At 35.7% G+C, this 21,992-nt stretch overlaps 5 protein-coding genes across 7 annotated transcripts; 2 read left to right on the top strand and 3 right to left on the bottom strand.

Moving 5' to 3' along the window:
* Positions 1-394: 394 nt before the first annotated feature.
* LOC125185592 (heavy metal-associated isoprenylated plant protein 3-like) lies at positions 395-1,653 on the top strand. Of its 3 annotated transcripts, none has more exons than XM_048082155.1 (5): positions 395-470; positions 541-694; positions 775-983; positions 1,050-1,137; positions 1,228-1,653. In XM_048082155.1, exons 1-5 carry the CDS (start codon positions 462-464, stop codon positions 1,581-1,583), a joined length of 816 nt encoding a protein of 271 aa, XP_047938112.1. In that variant the 5' UTR covers positions 395-461; the 3' UTR covers positions 1,584-1,653. The 3 variants fall into 3 exon arrangements, with proteins under 3 accessions (XP_047938112.1, XP_047938110.1, XP_047938111.1); XM_048082153.1 differs by having other exon boundaries at positions 763-983; XM_048082154.1 differs by having other exon boundaries at positions 409-470; positions 544-694; positions 763-983.
* A 258-nt stretch (positions 1,654-1,911) lies between these two features.
* LOC125219625 lies at positions 1,912-2,915 on the bottom strand. The gene is made up of 2 exons (XM_048121648.1): positions 2,776-2,915; positions 1,912-2,433 (listed from the first exon to the last, which is right to left on the bottom strand). The coding sequence occupies exon 2, from the start codon at positions 2,416-2,418 to the stop codon at positions 1,993-1,995; it is 426 nt and encodes a 141-aa protein (XP_047977605.1). The 5' UTR covers positions 2,419-2,433; positions 2,776-2,915; the 3' UTR covers positions 1,912-1,992.
* An 81-nt stretch (positions 2,916-2,996) lies between these two features.
* Positions 2,997-6,384, top strand: LOC125219624 (ABC transporter F family member 1). The gene is made up of 6 exons (XM_048121647.1): positions 2,997-3,137; positions 3,220-3,432; positions 4,180-4,253; positions 4,340-4,550; positions 4,638-4,872; positions 4,990-6,384. Exons 2-6 carry the CDS (start codon positions 3,220-3,222, stop codon positions 6,045-6,047), a joined length of 1,791 nt encoding a protein of 596 aa, XP_047977604.1. The 5' UTR covers positions 2,997-3,137; the 3' UTR covers positions 6,048-6,384.
* A 532-nt stretch (positions 6,385-6,916) lies between these two features.
* On the bottom strand, positions 6,917-7,635 carry LOC125219626 (auxin-induced protein 10A5-like). The gene has a single exon (XM_048121649.1). The coding sequence runs from the start codon at positions 7,619-7,621 to the stop codon at positions 7,244-7,246; it is 378 nt and encodes a 125-aa protein (XP_047977606.1). The 5' UTR covers positions 7,622-7,635; the 3' UTR covers positions 6,917-7,243.
* A 3,892-nt stretch (positions 7,636-11,527) lies between these two features.
* On the bottom strand, positions 11,528-13,954 carry LOC125221507 (ABC transporter G family member 3-like; the record flags this gene model as incomplete). The annotated part of the gene is made up of 6 exons (XM_048123626.1): positions 11,528-11,821; positions 11,925-12,011; positions 12,118-12,309; positions 12,586-12,714; positions 12,891-13,004; positions 13,772-13,954. Coding segments are annotated over 6 exons (999 nt in total), but the record flags the coding sequence as incomplete, so codon positions are not given.
* Positions 13,955-21,992: the final 8,038 nt, after the last annotated feature.

Raw genomic sequence — 21,992 nt, 5'->3', positions numbered from 1 at the left:
TTTTTATTAGTAGTAACTCATAGTATAAAACTAATACTTTTACATAAAAGCAACCTATATTCCACTAACTTAATTTTTCACTTTTCTTATTAAAATTAAACATCAAAAGTTGTGTTAATAAAAAATGAGATAATAGGAACCAAAATGGAGTACTAACATAGCGTGTAAATTATTGATTTTTGAATCACCATAATTTATAAAATGTTGTACATCTTGTTAGTCGGTTATCAATCGAGCAGGGGATTTTACATAAATTTAACATTTAATTGGTGAATTTAGATGGAAAGCATGGTGTATTGGTGGCCCAATAAAAGTTGACACAAATCCGTTTTCACTTTTCATGTGCAGTGCAACATATAAAACCTCCATCATCATCATCACACCCACACGTCTCAGAAACAGTTACCACACTCCCAAATCCCACTTCCATTTCCATTTCCGATTGAGTCGAATCGCCCACAATGACTGAGGTAATCACAACAATAATCTCTCTCGTCTTCCGTTTCCGCAATCGATTTCTGATTTCGATTCAATTTTCAGCAGAACAAAACGAGCAGTGGCGAGGAGCAGAAGAAGGGGAGAACAGAGAGCAAGAAGAAAGAGAGCGCCGGCAATGTCAGCGTCGTGCTCAAGGCCAACCTCCACTGCGAAGGCTGCGTCTCCAAGGTTTTGAAGTGCATTCGCACTTTCGACGGTAAATTCACATCTGAATCAAATTTCTTCAATCATTTTTGTTCGTTTTGTTGAACACGTGAAAAATAGGTGTGGACACAGCTAGTATCGGCGACGGACAGATCACAGTCGTCGGAAAGATAGATCCGGCTAAGCTCCGGGAGAGGGTGGAGAAGAAGACTCACAAGAAGGTCGAAGTCGTTTCGCCGAAGACCAAAAACGGAGACGCTAAAGAGAAAACCGAGAAGAAAAAGGAAGAAAAAAACACGAGCAATAATAAATCCGATTCCGAAAAGTCCGATCACAAAGAGGTAATGTCGCCGTTCATCTAAACTCATTAATCGCTGATTATGAATGCAATTGCGTGTTTTTGGCAGCCTCCGGTGACAACGGCGCAGCTGAAGGTGCACCTGCACTGCGAGGGCTGCATCCAGAAAATTCGCAAAATCATAGTGAAGACCAAGGGTGAGAATTGAGATCTCTCATTTCCATCTCTTCAAAATTGATTTTCACGGCGGCTGAAATGAAATGTGCATTCGACGACGTCGTTTACAGGTTACAGAGATATGAAGATCGACAAGCAGAAGGAGACGGTGACGGTCACCGGAGCCCTCGACATGAAGGCGTTAGCCGAGGTGCTGAAGAAGCATTTGAAGAGGGAGGTGCAGATCGTGGCGGCTAAGAAGGAGGCCGAGAAGAAAGAGAGCGAGAGTGGGAAAGGGGGCGGCGAGAAGGGAAACGGCGGAGCGAAGGCGGAGAAGATGGAAGGGAATAACAAAATGCAGTTCCAAGTCGGGTACCCGCATCCGTATCCGTACCCGGATCCGTTTTACAACCCGTATGCAAACGGATCCACCCATGCCCCACAGCTCTTCAGCGACGAGAACCCTAATGCTTGTAGTCTCATGTGACTACAAAATTTTATTCGTGTTGAAATTCAGATGCATTATAAAATATTTTATTTATTACGGCCTAATTTACATCGAATCATTCTAAGAGTATCTTCAACGGTGGACGTTGCGGAAGTCCTACCCGACGTCCGCCATTGTGGAGCAAAAGGTCGGACACGACCGTCCCATTAGCCCGTCGGATGTCCTCGGATATCCTCGCGACGTCCTTTGTGGGAAGTCCTAGTGGGAAGGGCGCCACCAAAGTAACTTTTTCTTTTTCAAATACCTTTACCAAATGCATATTAGAAGAATCAGATAAAAATTCCTATATGTAATAATCCCATCAACATATAAGAAGGAGATCATATATTGATATGCCTTAGAGCAATCCTCTCATACTGTATATGATTACATGATACGAGCTAGCCACTCAATCGCGTGGATTGGTGCAATCGTCTCTTTGTCGGCCTATGTAGCTGGATCCAGGAGGAGGAATGTTGTCCTCGTCCTCGAGAATCAACTTAACCCCGTTGTTCTTTAGGGCATTCACGACTGCCCAAATCTTCGTGCGGTTCTGGAAGCCTTTCTTCTCGATTTCCTTGTTCACGTTGACATGAATGCCTCTGCCCTGGCCGTGTTCGAGACCATCTACTCTGAGCCTCATTGCCAGCACTTCTCCAACAACTGCTGCAGCCTTCGCATTACAAGAACGCCCACATTCAAGTGAGTTTTTGAGAGCGTGTTCAACTGTTGAAGCCGTCGCAACTATTCGTCCGTTGTTCCTGTCTACCACATTTGCTGTGATATATTTCAATGATATGAACAGTCTCAACACATATCTCTTCAGCAATGTCATCTGTGAATATTACCTCTGTAACAACGGATATCATGTTAGTTGAGTCGATAACGCTATAAATACTCCAAACCAACATGGTCATATACACCGGATCCGGAAAAGAATTCAAGCAGCAGATCAAACAAATATGAACTATATCAACGGAATAAGCACAAAACTTAAATAATCAGAAAAATGGGGATATGCAGCAACGGCAGGGGCTGAATTCTTAGTTAATTCATTAATTAGGCATTTCATCAAACATGTAGAGTGCGCTTGTTTGATGCTCAAAATCACTATCTTTTTCCCTATGATTCTCAAAAACCTCACAGAACCTCAATAATCTTCGTAAAATACAGCACCAAGAAGCATACTCACAGCTTTAAAATCTCCAAACACATCCACTTTCGATATCCGGCGCCGGCAGAGGGAGGGAGGCACGCCAGGACGAGCGAGATGGGGAATAGAGAAGAGACAATGGCTTCGATTTTCAGATAAAATATAAGGGCCCAACTTTGATGGGCCGAAAGCCCATTATTTATTATAATACTACTTTATTCTGGTTGATTTTTCGTTGGAATTCATGGCCTCCTCCCCAACTCACAACACTATATATCCCCCAAACCCTTATTCTCCTATTTCTCTTCAAATCCAAAGCTCTGCCGCATTAAGCTTTGGCCGAGACTAAAGGAAGCCTTGCGGAACCCTAGATCTCGCTGCAACACCTTCGATAACTCAAGGTTCGTTTCCAATTCATTATCTAGATTTTTATTTTCGAATTCGTTTTCTCTTGTGGCCGGAGAATTGACTATTGGTTGGCAGATGGTGTCTGATGCGAGTAAAAAGAAGGCGGCTCAGAAGAAGGCTGCCGCCGCTGCTAAAAGAGGGGGTAAGGCCGCCGCATCCAAGGCGGCTGCGCCAGAAAACGGTAGCAGCAACGTTGATAGTCTGGCCAGCGGAGTTGGGGATCTTCACATATCTGATCGGACGTGTACCGGCGTTCTCTGCTCCCATCCTTTGTCAAGAGATATTCGGGTGAGGTCTCGATCTCCTGTTTTCTGTTGAATTTTCTCGGCATTGATTTCCCTATTGAGTCGTATAGGATGTTTTATGCCGGTTGATTTAAAAATAAAGGATTTTTGTTTTCATCTCGATCTGTGTGGGCGAAATCGTACCCTATTTGATGTTTGAAAATGCTCCATTGTATTATAAGTTTACACCTATGGATGGTGTTGCATGCAGCTCTTCAAATACTATAGGTGAAACTTGCAAGTGGGTTTTAGCCGTAAAGATGTTATCTCATCATCAGATTGCACTTTGTGATGTAGTTATGGTTTCCTACATGTCTAAATTCACGTAACAACTAGGTGCGCTAAAGAAATTTAACTTCCTGAGCTTATGTTTGGAAACATTAGTATCATGTTAATGTTAATTGGAACATTTGGATTAATTTTCCATAATTAGCTAAAAAAAATTAACTAGCTATTCTTTGGCAAAACTTAACCATCTAGTGACATGGGTTCTTCATCTTTAAAATATTTTAAGGTGTAGTGTGACTAGTGTCTCATGTTTAGTTTATTGTTTCTACTAGCTTGGTGCACCTAGATAAGCGCCTTGTATATCCAATAAGTTCAGCCTTGTAAGGAATGCTCTGTGATAGGTAAATTGTGTACGCATGGTCATTTTTTCACTGTGAAACTGATATTTATATTTAAAATTTGGGTAATCATATACCATCCCTTGAAGGTAATCTGATATTGGGTTTTCTATTGGGTTATGCAGATAGAATCACTTTCCCTGACTTTCCATGGCCATGATCTTATTGTTGACTCTGAACTGGAATTGAATTATGGCAGGTATGCAGTGTTCCTTGATTGTATATGGCTTCTTATTTTTATAATAATTTAACTTGTACATGATGTCTGTTGCCTCATGTTTGCAGACGTTATGGTTTGCTTGGTTTGAATGGTTGCGGAAAATCTACTCTTCTTGCTTCGATAGGTGCCCGTGAGCTTCCTATTCCAGAGCACATGGATATTTATCACCTTTCTAGAGAAATTGAAGCTTCTGATATGTCCTCACTTCAGGCCGTCATAAGTTGTGACGAGGAGCGCCTGAAATTGGAGAAAGAAGTTGAAATATTGTCTGCCCAGGTATATTTCGTTGCTAAGTAGTAGTTGTTGTTTATCTCATAGTAATAGCCTATTACAACATATTTCAATGTATATATGTTGATATAGGATGATGGTGGTGGAGAGGCCCTTGAACTCATTTATGAACGGTTGGATGCATTGGATGCAGCCACTGCTGAAAAGCGAGCTGCTGAGATTTTATTTGGTCTTGGCTTTACCAAGCAAATGCAAGAGAAGAAGACACGTGACTTTTCTGGAGGCTGGAGGATGAGGATTGCTCTAGCAAGAGCTCTTTTCATGAACCCAACGATATTGCTGCTTGATGAACCAACAAATCATCTAGGTATGCTCAGTAGATAGCATGGCCTTTAAATTTATCTGCAATTGCTTATTCCATGCACAGTTTATTAGCATGTACTTTTCATATTTTGTTTTAGTATTCACTTTTTAATGGTCACAGATTTGGAGGCATGTGTTTGGTTAGAGGAGATGTTGAAGAAGTTCGAGCGAATTCTTGTTGTGGTTTCACATTCCCAGGATTTCCTGAACGGAGTATGCACCAACATCATACATATGCAGAGTAAGAAGATAAAGCTCTACTCTGGAAATTTCGACCAGTATTGCCAAACCAGATCTGAACTTGAGGAGAACCAGATGAAACAATACAAGTGGGAGCAGGAGCAGATAGCTTCAATGAAGGAATACATTGCACGGTTTGGTCATGGATCTGCTAAGCTTGCGCGTCAGGCCCAGAGTAAAGAGAAAACTTTGGCAAAGATGGAGCGGGGTGGTCTTACGGAGAAGGTGGCCAGGGATAAGGTCCTTGTTTTCAGATTTACTGATGTTGGAAAGCTCCCTCCTCCTGTTCTTCAGTTTGTGGAAGTGAAATTTGGCTACACTCCTGATAATCTCATCTACAAGAATGTTGATTTTGGTGTTGACCTTGATTCGAGAGTGGCACTGGTGGGACCTAATGGTGCTGGGAAAAGCACCCTGCTAAAGCTGATGACGGGGGATTTGGTTCCTCAGGATGGCATGGTTCGTCGCCATAACCACTTGAGGATCGCACAGTTCCATCAGCATTTGGCTGAGAAACTTGACGTGGAAATGTCAGCCCTCCAGTATATGATGAGGGAGTATCCTGGACATGAAGAAGAGAAGATGAGAGCCATAGTTGGAAGGTTTGGTCTCACCGGCAAAGCACAAGTGATGTCTATGAAGAACTTGTCCGATGGGCAAAGGAGCCGTGTGATCTTTGCATGGCTAGCTTGGAGGCAACCGCACATGCTACTGCTGGATGAGCCAACTAACCATCTGGATATTGAGACGATCGACTCACTGGCCGAGGCACTTAACGAATGGGATGGTGGCTTGGTTCTTGTTAGCCACGATTTCAGGCTGATAAACCAGGTCGCGAAAGAGATATGGGTTTGCGAGAATCAGGCCGTGACTCGGTGGGAGGGAGACATCATGGACTTCAAGCGGCACCTAAGGGCGAGAGCTGGCTTGTTGGACTGAGGTGAGATGGTAGTGTATCAGGCAGAGAGCACAGGCACAGCTAGTTTTCCTCGCATAGCTTTGGTGTGCTCGGACGGGTATTCTGTCCGTTGATGATGCCTGTGCAAGTCGCGTCGCGCATTAGAGGTAGATGTGAAATGGGTGCTGGCTGCTATATTCTGTGTCATGCCCTGGCGTCCAAGAGGCGGAGGTGGCTTCTCCCTCCACTAATATTATGATTATTATGAGTGTTCTATATAAATTTTGATGTGCTGAATTTCCATTGTCATCCTTGAGAGTTTGAGACCATTAATGTTTGATTCTAGTATTTTTTTTAATAAACATATAATGACTGCCATCTTATGGTTTTTTTTATGCGTTTGGAATATTCTGTTTGAATACAACTGCTATTACTGATCAGTTGATTTTGTACTATTTGTGATTCACTAAACTATCATTTCTTGTCTGTTTTAAAGAACCTTGTTAACATAATCATTACTATGTCTGTTTACAGAATCTTTTATTTACCTTGCTAACTATCATTACTTGATGTCTGTCTTTAAAAGAACCTCATTAACAACCATTGGACGGAGGAATAGGAATATGCCTAGGGAAAATATGGAGTAATTATTAAGCCACTGTTCTTTTGTTAGGCATGGTTAATTAAGATGTATGATTTCATATTTATATCTTGGTTATCATCTAAGGATCTAATCCAAATTTTAATTCTTCAAAGTAGTATCTACACTATTTTTATTAATCTAATTAGTTCTTCAAAGCAAACACCTTAGTCATGGACTTAAATTAACAATAAAATTACACTGGTAAAACTCTTATCTCCCTTCACATTAAGTCATTAACAATAAAATTACAATGCACCTGTAGAAATGACACTGGTAAATCTGAAACCCCAAGATACAAATTCTATGAAATTCATATGTCAAAGCATACAAGAGCATTAGTTTGTGTGTTTCTTTTTTCAATCTGTTGCAACATAAATAGAAAATACTAACAAATTACGAAAGAACCTCAAAAATTTAAATTCGAAAAAAAGAAGACAAATACTCCCCAATATACCTCTAACGAATCTAATGGGGTATGCACTTGCCCAAAAAGTTGTCAAATTCCCAACTATACAACTATCCTTATTAACAAAAAAAAAAAATGATAAAAGTTACAATTTCAGAAAACGTGTCACTTTAAGTGGTACGAAATAATCAACATGTTTTAACCACGGTCTGATAGCAATCCCAACGTGACCCACCCTCGGGCGCCCATTGCTCGGCCAGTATCCCCTCAAGCTCGGTCGGGGAGCAAGGCAGCGTGAGGGCCCCATGGTGATCGAAGCCATACTCCTCGGCCGCCTGCTCCAACAAGCGCAGGAAGGAGGGACGGGTCAAGAAACTCAAGGGCAAAACAAACCTCTTAAGGTCGTCGTCCTCGACCGCCATCACCGCGAAGTGCCCCTCCTTCACGTCCTCCGGCACCCATTTCTTTCGAGGAATCAAACTCTTTTGTAGCATTTTCACCACTATTTTCAGCTTTAGAAATCCGCCATTATTTTTCCTTTTCACGCTTGCTCTTGCTTTTGGCATGTTTGTTAGAGAAATATAAAATTTGTGTTTGTTTTAAGCTACAATGATGCGTGTGCAAATATATATAGAGAGAGGCCTAGATCGAATTAATAATTTAAAAAATTAAAGAAATGAGAATGTTGATAGTATTATGTTTTGTGTGGGTGGTGGTAATAATTTGCCGCTTATAAAGCAATCAATTATAATAATGAAACTTTTAAAATTCGGTGAAAAACATAACCCGTGACAGCTTAATTTGTCCGTTATTTAAGTACACGTAGTATTTTTTATATGTCATTAAAATAATCTCCGTACTTAAGCTGTCGGTATACTCATTTTTGCCTAAGATTTTTTTGTCACAAACTCGTTGTCACAAAATTTTTTAATGTTGTATAATTGTCACTTTGGAGTGACTTAGTTGGTGAATGTCAAATTCATAACCACATTCTAGATAAAGAATTCTAAATATTACTTCACAATACAACATTAGTATATTGTTTGTTAATATAAACAATTTACTTGGAATTTTTTCATTATTTTAATGTTTAATTTAAATTGTAGTAATTGGGATAATTACATGCAAGAAGGGCATGCATGGTCGTGTAAAAATATGAGATGAAAGATAGGAAATGCAATGGCAATAGTAGTTAAGGAAAAATGGGAGACCATTGCACATGATTAAAGTTTGATAGTTTCATGAAAGGTCACTATTAAGCAGTCAATTCGGCAGGCCTTATATCGAACACAAATACTATTGTAGTTGGCATCAAATAAAAGTGTCGAATTTTAGTTGGGAGAATTTTTCATCCATTTCTTTTGTGGTCAAGAATTCAGGAACCCCATGTTACATATATGTATTTCTCATCTTAAATTGTTTTATGTAGTTCATATTTTTGGCTGCCTAATTATATTATGATGCCAAAAACCTAGGATGCATATCACTTCTATTTAAATTCCTCAACTTTTACTTAATAATTTATTAATACTAACAATTAGAGTGGAAACATTAGGTATCCAAATAATACTAATTATATGACGACAATAATAGTAATATTGTAAATAGATATGATTTAGAAACAGAAATAGCAGGGATGTGTTAAAATGACAATCCTCTTAAAATAACATCATACCATCATTCCTACCAATCATTTGTACACGCGGACGAATAATCAGCTAAAATAGCATATTTGATAAAACAATTATACTACTACTAGTATTTACATTGCTATTCCGGTGGCTTAAATATAACATGTGAGCATTTAAAGTATCAAAAAGTGCACGTAGTGGGTGTGTCTAATCTATAAAACGTGAAATGTAATAAGATTTCATGTAATTAATAGGATTGTGTAGGTTTGGCGTAGATATACTATCAACTAATGTCAACATGGATGATTTCAAGAAAGCCTTTTATAGTAGTATATTATTAGAAATTATAGACAAAAACTTTTGACCATTTCTGCAATGGGAAATACATATCTCAAGCATTTACCAAAGAATAACCTATTTAAGTCGACACATAACATACGCCTTCAAGATGCATGTGACCACGATTGTTAATTAATAGGCCCGTGCGTGATGCCTAACATAGCCCTCGAAATTTAGGACACGACAAAAAACTCGATACAAAAATTCGTACAAAATTAATAAGTTTGGATCAAACCTTGCTGTGTATCCAATAATTTTAAGTTAGAGTTCGAGTTGGTGTGGGTGATCCATTACAAATAATGTTTTTATTTTAATTATTTTAAAGGAATTTTTTCATTTATATCACAACTTTTAATTGACTTCTGGCTTATCCCACAACTTACAAAGTTGAGTTCGAAATAAGGAGTACTAACTTATAACACTTTCGCAATTGTCCAGTAACTTAAAATTTTCGGCGATTATGTGGTGAAGTGGACGCCCATGTTTTCCACATGGACATAAACAATTTTTATGGTGAAATTTTAAGTCGTGGGACAATTGTAAAAGTGTTATAAGTTAATGATTTAATTAGCTAATTACTTTGTAAGTTGTGGAACATACCAGAAGTCAATTAAAAGTTGTGATTAATTAGCAATTTTCCCTTATTTTAATTATTTTTATTTGTTGGTTCGTGTAAATCGGGTTTTTATCGTGTAAATGAACTACTCATATAAATAAGTTTAAATTGTGCAAATCATGTTTTTATATTGTAATATTAGGTTTTAGTTATGTAAATCATGTTCGGGTTGTTATCATGTCATTTCAACCCTTATTATATCTCGTCGTGTACGAGTTAGGTTTGGGTTTGAAGGTGGCAAATTGGTTCGTGTTAGAGTTGAGAGTTTCCTTAACATGCTAGGTTTTGAGTAGCAATGACCTAACCCGCACGATTTATCACCCTTACTTCAGAATACATTTTCTTGTTTCCAAACAAGATTTTTAAAATTAAAACAAATTGTATAATTTCATTATGGTCTATTGATAATAATAATAGTAAAACAAAAAATAATAATAAAGATAGACAAATGAATCATATAGGATTAAAGCAACAGCACGTGAGAAATTCCTAATTCTCAAATTTAATTTGAATAAAAATATCAAATTCCCTGAAAATTCAAATATAAATAATTGAATATTTGTGATGGACCGCAACGTAGCTCAGCCATATATTTTAAGTATAACACTTAATTCATAATTACAAATATTAATTAGAAAAATTGCATCATGCATTTAGATGTGGGACATGTGAGATATATGTGGTCTCGATAAGTAGAACATAATCGATTCTAATATTTTCTTAAAATAATAAACGTAAAATTTTAATTAATGCGGCCAATTTAATCGATTTGATATCTGAAAGTGGGTAAAATTAGAGCCTATTGGGAAATGAAGATCACATTTCCTATTTCCAAAATTGATTATAAATGTAAATTTTGATTTTGATATTAATAGGTAAAAATACCCTTTCTGTTTCTGATTGCCAATGATTAAATATTTTAAATATAGTAAGATCCAGTTATCCAGTAGCCAAACTAATCACATGTTGCCCTAACAATTCCTCTGCACATGATATTGTTTTGCTTTATTTATCTACGAGGGGAATTAGTGATCGTGTTCGTGTTTGTGTTCCTGATCGTATTGCAACTTAAATTTATTAATTAAGTATAGAGATGATTCTAGAAATTATAAGTGTGAATTTTGAGAAATATGAAAATAATATCATATCATGAAGTTTCAAAATTGATTTATTTATGTATTTGTTGTTGAAGTACTTCATGAATTTGGCCTCCAAAGCACTTTACAGAGGAGGTGGGAACAGATAAAGTGGATGCATTTAATTCAAAAGAGTGTCAACTCATTGTCACCAATCCTAATAGACATATGCAATATTTAGGTATTACGTGAGATTTTGTATTCCTAAATTCCTAGATAAATTAGATGATGTAAAATGGACCACATTGTACAGTAGAGTAGGGTACTTGTACCTTAAATTTGTCTGTGGATATATAGCAAATTTGCCATGGTAAGTGTGATAAGAATGGTACCATGTAATGCCAATTAGTCCCTTATTAGTTGTCATATTTGGAATCAACATGAATTTTTACACAATGGGTGAAAACAATTAATTGTGTACATTCACTTTTATTTAGTACTACTTAGTACTACTATTAATGTCTAAAAAATCTAAATAAAATGAATTAGTCAAGTGTAGACCTTAGTTTACCAAATACGGTTAAAGTCAAATGAAATATTTAATGATGAATAGATGAATAATGTTTCTGATATTCTTTTTCATAGAATATGTATTTTTCACTTCTTACAAGAACTTTGTAGTACTAGTATTTTTCAATAAAAATTAAAGTGTATATATTTCAAGAAAATCCCATTTCTCAAACGTTTGTCCAAGAATAATATCTGCACATCCCAAAACAGAAAACAAAAATATACAGATTCAGTTCGAATCTATCCATAACTTCTATTTACGTGTATATTCACCAATACTATGATGCTCCAGAATGTGTTTCGACAGATTGAAGCAACGAGTAACACCAGTCCCTCGTTAACTATAAGGCACGTGAAGAAGTTCAGGGAAAAGTACATCAACAAGCTGAAATCGTCCCTCAGCCCGACTAGGAAATAGAAGACCAAACTCGATGAGACGGAGAGGAGAAACAAGAACGGGATGCTTGAGAAAAACTGTCCGACTAGAAAGGCCAACGTCCCAGAGTGCTGGTTTGCCTCTTCGCAGATGAATATCTGCGTGATAAGGAGGTCAGCACGTCTAGTTTCTGACTAATCCTTCAAACACTCAATCGTATACAATGTCAATCGAATCTATCACTCTATGTAGTTTGATTACCTTGATGTCTTTGAGCTGTGCAGGGACACCAGCTATGCTCAGAAGCGATGTAAATGATACGAATAGAAATATAGCTCCAACTCTAGTCTGCAATACAAAAGAAGCACATAAGTACTACGTAGAACATCGTATCACACCCATTTTCAATTAGGATGGAACAAATTGAACTATTTGCCGGAATATTACAACTTACCACGACTGAAGATAATGAGTGCCCCAGACCAGAGAATACCGTGCCAATACAGAGCGCCAGAAACATGTATATAATTAGACGAAGCCAATAATACTTCCACTCCCTCGACATAATCAACAACGATCTCCAAGTCAATATTGCAATTTTGGTGCAACAACTTGCCCTGCCTTTGCTTTTGAGAAGCGGACCTTCCTGCAGATGTAGCAAAACACGAATTAGGAGATCACTAGACAAACACAAATTACACGTAAACTGTCCAAGTAACACTATATGTTTGCTTGAACGGTCTGTCCATGTACTAATAATATTTAGAATAATTACATGAACTTATAAGGTAATATTTCATTAATGACGGGGCAAAAAAGTTCATCAACGTGCTTAAAATGGAACAGCAAAAAAGGACAAAAATATTCGAGTCTAATCTGAGTCCTTATAAAGAAAGAATCTTCATGTTAATAATGACTCCACCTTGTCAGTGAGCTTCAAAATCATAGCCTCGACAGCAGCAGCATCTGCGGATGATCTATACGTTGCTTCAAGAGTGCGTATCGCCACAGCAGTGTCCATATTAACCGATGAAAGCTCCCCATGGTCGTCCTGTTATAACAACACACCTTAATGTAAATAAGAAGACAGCAAAATTTAACAGTACGGTGCAACGCCAGTAGCAAGTCAACTGCTAACGGTCACCTTAATCATCGGATAACACATTTGATTTGAGAATTTATCAAGCTATAAGATCAGTCGTGCAGTGAAGAGCAGAGGAAGAATACCTGCCAGTTTTTGCACATTGCAATAATCCTATCAAAATCTGTATTTATGGCTCTCAGAAAGTGGTCGGAAGGACTTTGCATGATCGGGCAAGGAAATCCAGCATTTGAGAAATGCTGCAGAGATAAGAAAAGGAGTAATTATTCCTAATCTGGTGCTAAAATGGACTCATAATAAAAAACTTGATAACATTAAAAGAAGCAACCAAAATATTCACTTTCGTAAAATCTGCCAGAAAATAGGTTGCTTAGTAACATCTTTATTTGTAGGGTAACGTATTCAGTTCTACTTTATGTAGAATATGTACATAAACTGTAATTATCTATACTATAAATATATAGGGTACAGATCCAGTAAGAATTGGGTTTTATGTAAGAAATGAGAATGTTAAAATACATGAACAAAAGATGAACATTTTCCCTCCTAATGAAATTCAAACTCGGGTGTCGTATTCAGCCAGTAAGAAGATGAATAAATAAGCGCATTAAATCCATGAATAAGCACAAAACATTCACTATCAAAGGACTAAAAATGATTTTAAATTTTCATCAGTATTTAGCATTATCATTCGATCCTTCTCCTATATGCATATATAGGGGCTAGTTAAAATAATTTTTTTTCTTATTATGCGAATGTGAGAACACTACAATGAACGCATAAAGTTAATGCATTCGTCGTTAATTTATCTGCACTAAAAAAGTACTACTAATAAAATTTTTCCGCCTCTGGGATTCGAACCCAGGAGATGCATTCATCCATCGAGAAAATGCATCCACAGTAGATCTTCGTGATCTAAGCATTGAAAATGGTTCTTGCTTTTACATGATAAGAATGATTCTCACTTAAACATCTCCTTATATATATATATATTCAGATTTATTACCTGCAAACAAGCAAGTGTTTCCCCAAAGAACAATGTGTTTCCATTAGAGAGAAGACAAATCCTATCGAAAAGGCCAAACACTTCCGTACTGCTCTGGTAAATGGTAAATATTAGAGTGCATCCCGTGCTTGCAAGCTTCTTCAGGGTAACCATCATTAGAAGTGCTGATACGCTGAACACGGAAATGAATACATTATTAGTAAAAAGGACCTATAGTTATCTGATTGAGATTGTATCTCTTCCATCTCTCCAAATCCTAAGGTACTTTAAAGTTCCTTGTTTGTCACTCACAACCCCAAAACTCAACACATTTCCATTACTTTCAAGAATCAAACCCTCCAAAAAACTAATCTTTAGCCTTTCATCCCAACACCGAGTGACCTTAGCTAAGCTTAGTCTGCCTTATCATGTGATCAGAGCCAATAGTTGCATAAGATGAAACACTGTTGCAAGCAACCATTTGTATAGCATTAAAAATTTCATCTTGACTTGAAAATCATTAACATATAGGAGTAATAAACAGTTCAATTGAAGCCGGAATAGTTCTTGTATCTTAAAATATTGCAGAAATAGAGGCACATAAACAAAGCTAAGACCTTTTTCTAATTAAATCAACCAAGTTAAATCATCACCATTAAAAATCAGAGCTTGGCACCAAGTAACAAAATAGCTCCCAAACACACAAACTATGATGCAAGAAAAAGATTAAACCCACAAAAATAATAAGCAACGGATACCTCAAATGCTCTTTAGGAGAAGAAACCCTGCAATTGCAGCAAATCTGAAGTGAAATACACAAAGGTTGGATCTGGGTTCTGGGTTTTTCATATGAGTAAGAACTACAGTGAGGCAATTATAATGGAGCCAAAAAATGAAAAGAAAAAAAAAGTCGAGCAAAAAGAGACAAGAAGCAGATAAAAAAAGTGACCCACATACAAAATCTTAATTAGATGCTATTTTAATAACGGAATTGGAAATTTGAAATAAAAAGATTATTAAAGATTGAAATTTTAATGAATCTTTTTGACCCTCTTTTATTCCGGGCATCACGCCTCTTGTTATCTTCCACTTAAGCTTATGTTTTGTTTTGATTCATCTAAAGTTTTTGTTTTTGGCTGATGTTACACAGCATAAAAGTTTGTCTACCATTTGGAATCATGAACCATTGCCACTTTTTGAAAATTTTAGATGAAGAAGAATTCTAGTAAGCATTATTGCTATTTTAGCTAAATTATGTCCGAAAACAACAAAAGTCCAACAAATGTAGCATGTTTTCATGAGCTACTTTTATTAGTCATTGTCAGGGGTATTATTATAAAGATTTCCTAATCATGTTATATTTCTTAGCTGTTGTTTTTTGTAATTTTTATGCTTAACATTAGAGAGTTACTATAAAATGAAATAAAACAATTTTTTCACCTTAGTTGGGTTAAAAAATTATTAATCTAATTAATTGAAATTCAATTATATATTCATTTTAATTTTTATTTGAAGAAGTGATTATAAATATTTATTAGTAGGAAATCTCCTCTTTTCATAGTTTTTTACTTTTGCTTATTGATGGGGCCTGAATCAGATGCATGTCAGTAATTGTGTAGCTGAAGACTGGAAAATAGTGGAATTAAGAGACAAATAAATATGGATATTTGGTCACTACTCAATGCAATTAAATTCACAAAAAGGGGAAGCAAAATCATGAGATACCATTGTTTTTAATTGTTTACAAGATTTCCTACTGTGGGTATCTATGAATGGGGCATGCAGCCAGAATGCCAGCACACAATGCATGAGGATAAATTCTTTCTCTCTCCTCTCCCTCTCGGTATATACTCCCTCCGTCCCACTTTAAGAGTCCTGGTTGTGTTCAGCACGGATTTTAAGAAATATAAAAAAAATTGGTGAAAAAAGATAATGGAATGTGGTCCTACTTTTATATATTAGTTTTATAATAAAATGTGAGTGGAAAAAAGATTAGTGGAATGTGTGGCCTATTACCAATTATGAAATATTTCAATTGAGACTTCTAAAATGGGACATCCAAAAATAGTAAATCGGGACTTCTAAAGTGAGACGGAGGGAGTATTATATATATACGTATCTTTTTTTTTAGCAGTGGTGAAGATATTATATTATTGTATAGTATTTTTTTTTTTTTAATGTTTTTGACGGTGGCGAAACTCCCTAAAAATAAATAATTTCCGTGGGTCAAATTTTTGTGATTGTGACAAGTTTGAGCTACAAGGCAGCCATCATATGTATATATACATTGATGAGGTTGGAATAATTTGTAAGATTTTTTCAATCAATTACGATTTTCGAGCATCGAATGATTATTAATGTTGTTTTGTAGTACTGGTATATTTTGTTCAAAAAAAAAAAAAAAAGAGAAATTGGTCTCAAAAATCATGAACTTTGCCTAAAATTTGGTATTTCCCATGAACTTTGAAATTGGTACTCCCTCCGTCCCGGAGTATTAGACTTACTTCTTTTGGGCACATGATTTAAGGAATTGATATTTAAATAGTTAAAGTGGAGAGTGTAAAGTACGAGAGAGAGAAAAAGTAGGGGAGAGAAGAGAGAAAAAAGTAGGTGGAGAATAAAATAAGATATATGCTTTTTGCTAAAAAAGGAAATGAGTCTAATATGTTGGGACATCCCAAAAAGGAAAGTTGGTCTAATACCTTGGGACGGAGGGAGTATATAATATCACGAACTTTGCATTTTATTTGGTATTTCCCAAACTCACTCAAATAAGATATATTCATCAAAATCTTATTTAACGTAGGCAACCGTGATATGTTTTATAATATTTTGAACCACTTTTTAAGTTCATAACATGTATGATAAAAAGTTACGTTGAAAATCACGTTGATTTAATTGTGTGAAGTATGATAAAAAAAGCCTTGTAAGTTAGTCAAATATAGTAATAGACATGCCGTGGGAAATACCAAATAAAATGCAAAGTTCGTGATATTATATACTCCCTCCGTCCCGGAGTATTAGACTCACTTCTTTTGGGCACATGATTTAAGGAATTGATATTTAAATAGTTAAAGTGGAAAGAGTAAAGTATGAGAGAGGGAAAAAGTAGGGGAGAGAAGAGAGAAAAAAGTAGGTGGAGAATAAAATAAGATAGATGCTTTTTGCTAAAAATGGAAATAGGTCACTTATAGTGGGACACTCCAAAAAGGAAAGTTGGTCTAATACCTTGGGACGGAGGGAGTACCAATTTCAAAGTTTATGGGAAATACCAAATTTTAGGCAAAGTTCATGATTTTAAAGACCAATTTCCCAAAAAAAAAAATATTGATATTGGTATACTGGCCCATTAAGTTCTAATATTGGGCCTCAGTTGTCTCATTGTGAAGGCCCATAACAAAATTAGCCAGCAACTTCAAAGTAGCCTAGTCCAGAATGCACCAAGGCCCAACCAAGGCCCAACTAAGCCCAATACATGCTAAATTAATGTCAATTAGTACTACTCTATCTAGATGAACCACAGCTCTTTAATTTACCAAATTAAGTGTACGTGCAATTTATCACCTATATTCATCAAAATAGAATACGACCGAAAAAAAAAACAAGTGAAACAATTAATTATGGTACGATCATAATCTCCACCAAGATGAAGCAAACGTGCCCCTACCTAAGTCAAATTAAAAATAAAAGTATTAGAAACACATAGCAACAGGGTCCCCTACTATTGAATCAAAAACTCAACAACTTCTCACTTCACAGCCAAAAATAAATAAATTAAAAGTTAGACTAGTATAGACATTATACAAATAAAAAAAAAGCACCAAATATAATAAATAGAGAGAAAGCATGAATGCTTAATTCGTGCTCCGGTGAAAAGGGCTACGGCTTGGCGGGGCAGTTAGATGAGGACGGGGCAAAGGTGTGATAGTTGACGTATCGGCTGGGGGCAGAGGAGCGGCGGGAGCCTTTGGGCATGCAGTTCTTCACTGCCTGGCGGTGAAAGGCTCGGTGTTTGTGGTTGGCGAATGGAGTCGTTGAGGGAGCGCTTCGCAGTGCTGGCAAGTGCCTCGCCATTGTTGGAGTTGAGAGGAGAAGGACAAGGAGAGACATGAAGATTATTGAATTTGTAGACATTGTTTGATCACTTTAAAGAAAAAGATGCTCCTATTTTGAAAGGGGTGAGAGATGTTTGGTGGTTTATGGTTTGTGGGAAATGAGATGAAATAGGATTGCTTAAATAGGATATTGCCAAGAGAAGATGAGTGTATTGTATATGTATTCAAGTGAGTACTATAGATAGGTTGATGTCTCTCTCACCTTCTCTGCATGTAGTTTTTTTAAGTGAATAAATGTTATTAGTACCTCCGTTTTTTAAAAATACACAGATTTTAATGCATAATTGGTAAAGTAATGGATAGAATAATTGGTAGAATAAGAAAGAAATAAAAAATTATTGTGTGTAGTGTTAGTGGATTATGAAAATTTTTATTTTTAACGGAAGAACTAAAATAGAGATAGTTTCTATTTTTAATTAAGGGGCGGTGTATTGTATTCTATTGTATATAAGCGCATTAAATTACATTAGACCATTAAGAGCATTAGCAATGGAGGGCCGATGGGAGGGCCTTCCCCATCGGCCCTCACAGCCCCACCATAGCAACGGAGGGGCCTTCGACCGCCCCCCACCCCTCTCCCCCAAATGGCCGATATATCGGCCTATGCCGATGAGAAGGGCCCTTCTATCGGCACTCCATTGTGGAGGAAGGGCCGATCGAAGGCCCTCTCATTTTTTTTTATTTTTTTTTTGTTTTTTCGAATTATTTTTCCATCTCGTTGTATTCTATTTTCCATCCTGCAATACAACGATAATTTGCGTATTAATATTTTTTTGCATTTAAATTTATTTAATTTGTTAATATATTAAAAATACAAGTGCTATAAATTTAAAACAAAATATAGATTCATGTTGAAGTAATATACAAATCCGTGCTAGTATATAAAATATAGATTCATGTTGAAGTAGTATATACAAATCATTAATGTTGAGCAAAGTACAAATCAACGTTAATAAAAACAGATTTAATTCCTTTTGTAATATATGTAAATTCTTTTTTTTTTTATTAAGTACTGATTCAATTCGCATTCGACAGATACATGCGTTTTAGCGTAGAAGGTGAGAATGCTCGTGAATTTCTGGCAAAGAAATTAAGTTACTAATAATTTCTACTTCCTACTTCTTATTTATAGTACTCGAATTTGGTAGATTTTGTGGACAAGGGGCCCCTTTTCTGCTTCCTCTTTGTTTCTCATCCCAGATTCAGTTAAATTCTATTTATACCTTTTCCACCATGTGCTTCTCTTTAATGTCTTTACCTCTCCTGTCCACCACACTAATCCATGTTTTAATAAAAATGCTCCATAAATGACATTAATGATCAATTTTTACTCGTTAGTATGTTGCTCGCAAAATAACGAGCACTGAGACGTGCTTGTAAATTCGCGAGGAACGTTTGCTTGCCATTTTAATTTGAATTCCGGTTCGATCCGAATTTGGTGAGCACCGGTGCTCTCGGTAATCTGGCTTTTTATTTTTAGTATCCGTACGATTTTATAGAGGAGGATCAAATCTCACATGCATTCTTTCGAAAGAATAAGACCAACCATATAAAATTGATTTATTCAGATAACAAAGATTACCACCAAAAGAGCTAAAATTTTAAGAGGACATGTGATGATTTTAATAAGATGTACGTACAAACAGACATTGAAAAGATTTTAATTTCATTAAATTCTACTCCATTAAATACAATACTACTACTCCTTTTTTACAGGGTGCAACATAATTATCAGTTAAGTGGCGTCTTTCAATGTGAGACACCTATATTTTCACAGAAAACCCACAGGAATGAATCACATTTAATGAAAACCTATATTTTCAGTTAGCCTAGGTCCACAATTAAAACTATTTCATTAAAATTTAACCTGCCCCCCTCTCAAATTCATGCCAAATTATTTTGTTTTGCAATATCATATTCAGAACGTTTTGAATATACTCCATGTTGGTGGTTTAATTTATAGATATATATATACTCCATGTTGGTGGTTTAATTTATAGATATATATTAAAGTGTTTGTTTGTGTTTTCTTGATGGCTTTTTATGTAGCCATAAGTGTGAGAATAAATTGGTGTCCTGTTTGAGTTAATTGAACTGTACCAATTGCTAGGAAGAGTTTGTTGGATTTGATATTTATTGTGGGTGATATAAAGTATATTTAGTGGTTAAATTGGATTCATGCCTTGGGTTTATCATCAAGCTAGAGGATGTCATTTGTTGAAGGGTTAACACATCACTCCTAAATTTATGGACTTGTCAGCTTCTTTTTCCCAGTTACAAGTGGATTTATTCGGGCCCACTGGACCATTTACTTGCAAAGTAGGCCCGGCCCATTTAGTATATTTCAATTTTAGGTAGGCCCAATTGATATTCGCAGTATAATTTCTGTCTGGTTAGATAATTTCCAATATTATGGATCTGTTTGATAAGTTGGTAATAAATAAATATAGATACTTAAAAGATTATTTTTAAGTGTTTGTCATAATTAATCTATCATGTAAGTTTATGTTATCCTCTATGGCACAATAAAGCCTATATTTTTTTCTCAAAATATAAGGATATGTATATCACAAATTTGGCCGGATAGTATTTCTACCTCATTTCTTATCTACCAAACAACAATGAAAAACTTTAATATAAACTTATCTTGACACAAAACCCGTTTTTCTTATCTTACTTTACAAATCTTCTTATATCTCATCTTTCTTATCAAACGAGTCCTACGTTATCAAACGAGTCCTTACGTTTTATATATTTGGCATATAAAATCAACATATACATGGAATTCTTCAATATTGTGATAAGCATGATCTGTTTCTTGATAAGCATGGAGGATTTAAATTTACACAATTCACGCGTGCCACCAAAAGTTCCACCAATTACCTTTTCTCTTAAGACTTGATGTCACCTATTTTTCCACAAATCAAGAACTAATAGTCTTAAATGTTGTACGTAAAATTCAGCTTTTTCAATTTCAACGTACATATCTATATACAAGATGCGTGGCAACATATCAAAGACAAGAGCTTTATGCTTTGTATAAACAAAATAAATTAATTAAATACTAAATCTGATGTGTTCGGGAGTTGACCGTGGCAGACAAGAGATCTAGGATGACCTTATTATAAGTTAAAAAAATCTTAAAATTTCCAAAAGCACAATTAAACCCATGTGCAGCTGATATAGATTTGACGATATTTTGTCTTAAGAAAAAAATAGTCGTACAAAAACACGTCAGAAGTACGGATGAAAATTGAAAGGTTATCAATTTTCATCATAGTTGTTGGTCAGATAATGTTAATGGATTTGTATATTCTATATATTCAATCACCACTTGCAAATTGCAATTAACATATGGTGTACATAAATATAAAACACATAAGTGTCAGTGTTGAATCTTGCATGAAACATCACATTAGTGAGATGTACTAATATTAATAACACAAAAAAAATGACAGATATTTTAATGTGCATAACAAGATGGACGAGGATTGAAATATTTTGAGGTAGAATTAGTTCGATGTGAAAAGGTCAAATTTGATCTAATTATGTACAATATGGACAATGTAACCTCAACCATTTTCATCTCTTCTACCACATGCAATATTTAAGTTTTGAGAATTAGTATGTGTGCAACATCTTAATATTGGATCTAAATTGTTCGAAATTAACTTGTCTACATATGATACTACTGTGTAATACTCCATCCGTTCCACAATAATAGAGACATTTCATTTTGCGCACAGAGATATTGTAGATAAGACTCTTCTCTACATTATTCTCTCTCTTACTTTACTCTTTCTCCATTTTAACTATTTATTTTCATTTTTCCAAAACAAGTGCAGAAAATGAAATGACTTTATTACTATGGAACGAAGGGAGTATGACACTTAGGAAAAAAGTAAGAGGAATTAAAATACAGTCATTTATCAATTGATGAAAATGGCCACTTGATCGAGCTCAAGTGTTTGAACCTCACTTCGCACTTCGATAATTAATTAAAGGAAACATAAGTTGTAATTACCTTGTTGCATCTGTATCTGTTTATACGACCTTCGAATTGTTAATTCGATAAATATTTTTTATTCTATTTATATGACCCAAGGGTTTTGTTTTTTGTAAGATTA

This window comes from Salvia hispanica, chromosome 4, assembly GCF_023119035.1.
Source record: "Salvia hispanica cultivar TCC Black 2014 chromosome 4, UniMelb_Shisp_WGS_1.0, whole genome shotgun sequence".
NCBI classification, from domain to species: domain Eukaryota; kingdom Viridiplantae; phylum Streptophyta; class Magnoliopsida; order Lamiales; family Lamiaceae; genus Salvia; species Salvia hispanica.
The sequence above is the reverse complement of the archived record's forward strand: the minus strand, read 5'-3'. Positions and strand labels throughout refer to the sequence as shown.

Excerpts from the sequence above, each read along its gene's own strand:
- LOC125219625 (XM_048121648.1), bottom strand. The coding sequence starts at position 2,418 with ATGACATTGCTGAAGAGATATGTGTTGAGACTGTTCATATCATTGAAA.
- LOC125219624 (XM_048121647.1), top strand. The coding sequence starts at position 3,220 with ATGGTGTCTGATGCGAGTAAAAAGAAGGCGGCTCAGAAGAAGGCTGCC. Across the intron at positions 4,254-4,339 it reads CTGGAATTGAATTATGGCAG|ACGTTATGGTTTGCTTGGTT; the intron begins GTATGCAGTGTT and ends TCATGTTTGCAG. Across the intron at positions 4,551-4,637 it reads TTGAAATATTGTCTGCCCAG|GATGATGGTGGTGGAGAGGC; the intron begins GTATATTTCGTT and ends ATGTTGATATAG.
- LOC125185592 (XM_048082153.1), top strand. Across the intron at positions 984-1,049 it reads AAAAGTCCGATCACAAAGAG|CCTCCGGTGACAACGGCGCA; the intron begins GTAATGTCGCCG and ends TGTTTTTGGCAG. Across the intron at positions 1,138-1,227 it reads AATCATAGTGAAGACCAAGG|GTTACAGAGATATGAAGATC; the intron begins GTGAGAATTGAG and ends CGTCGTTTACAG.
- LOC125219626 (XM_048121649.1), bottom strand. The coding sequence starts at position 7,621 with ATGCCAAAAGCAAGAGCAAGCGTGAAAAGGAAAAATAATGGCGGATTT.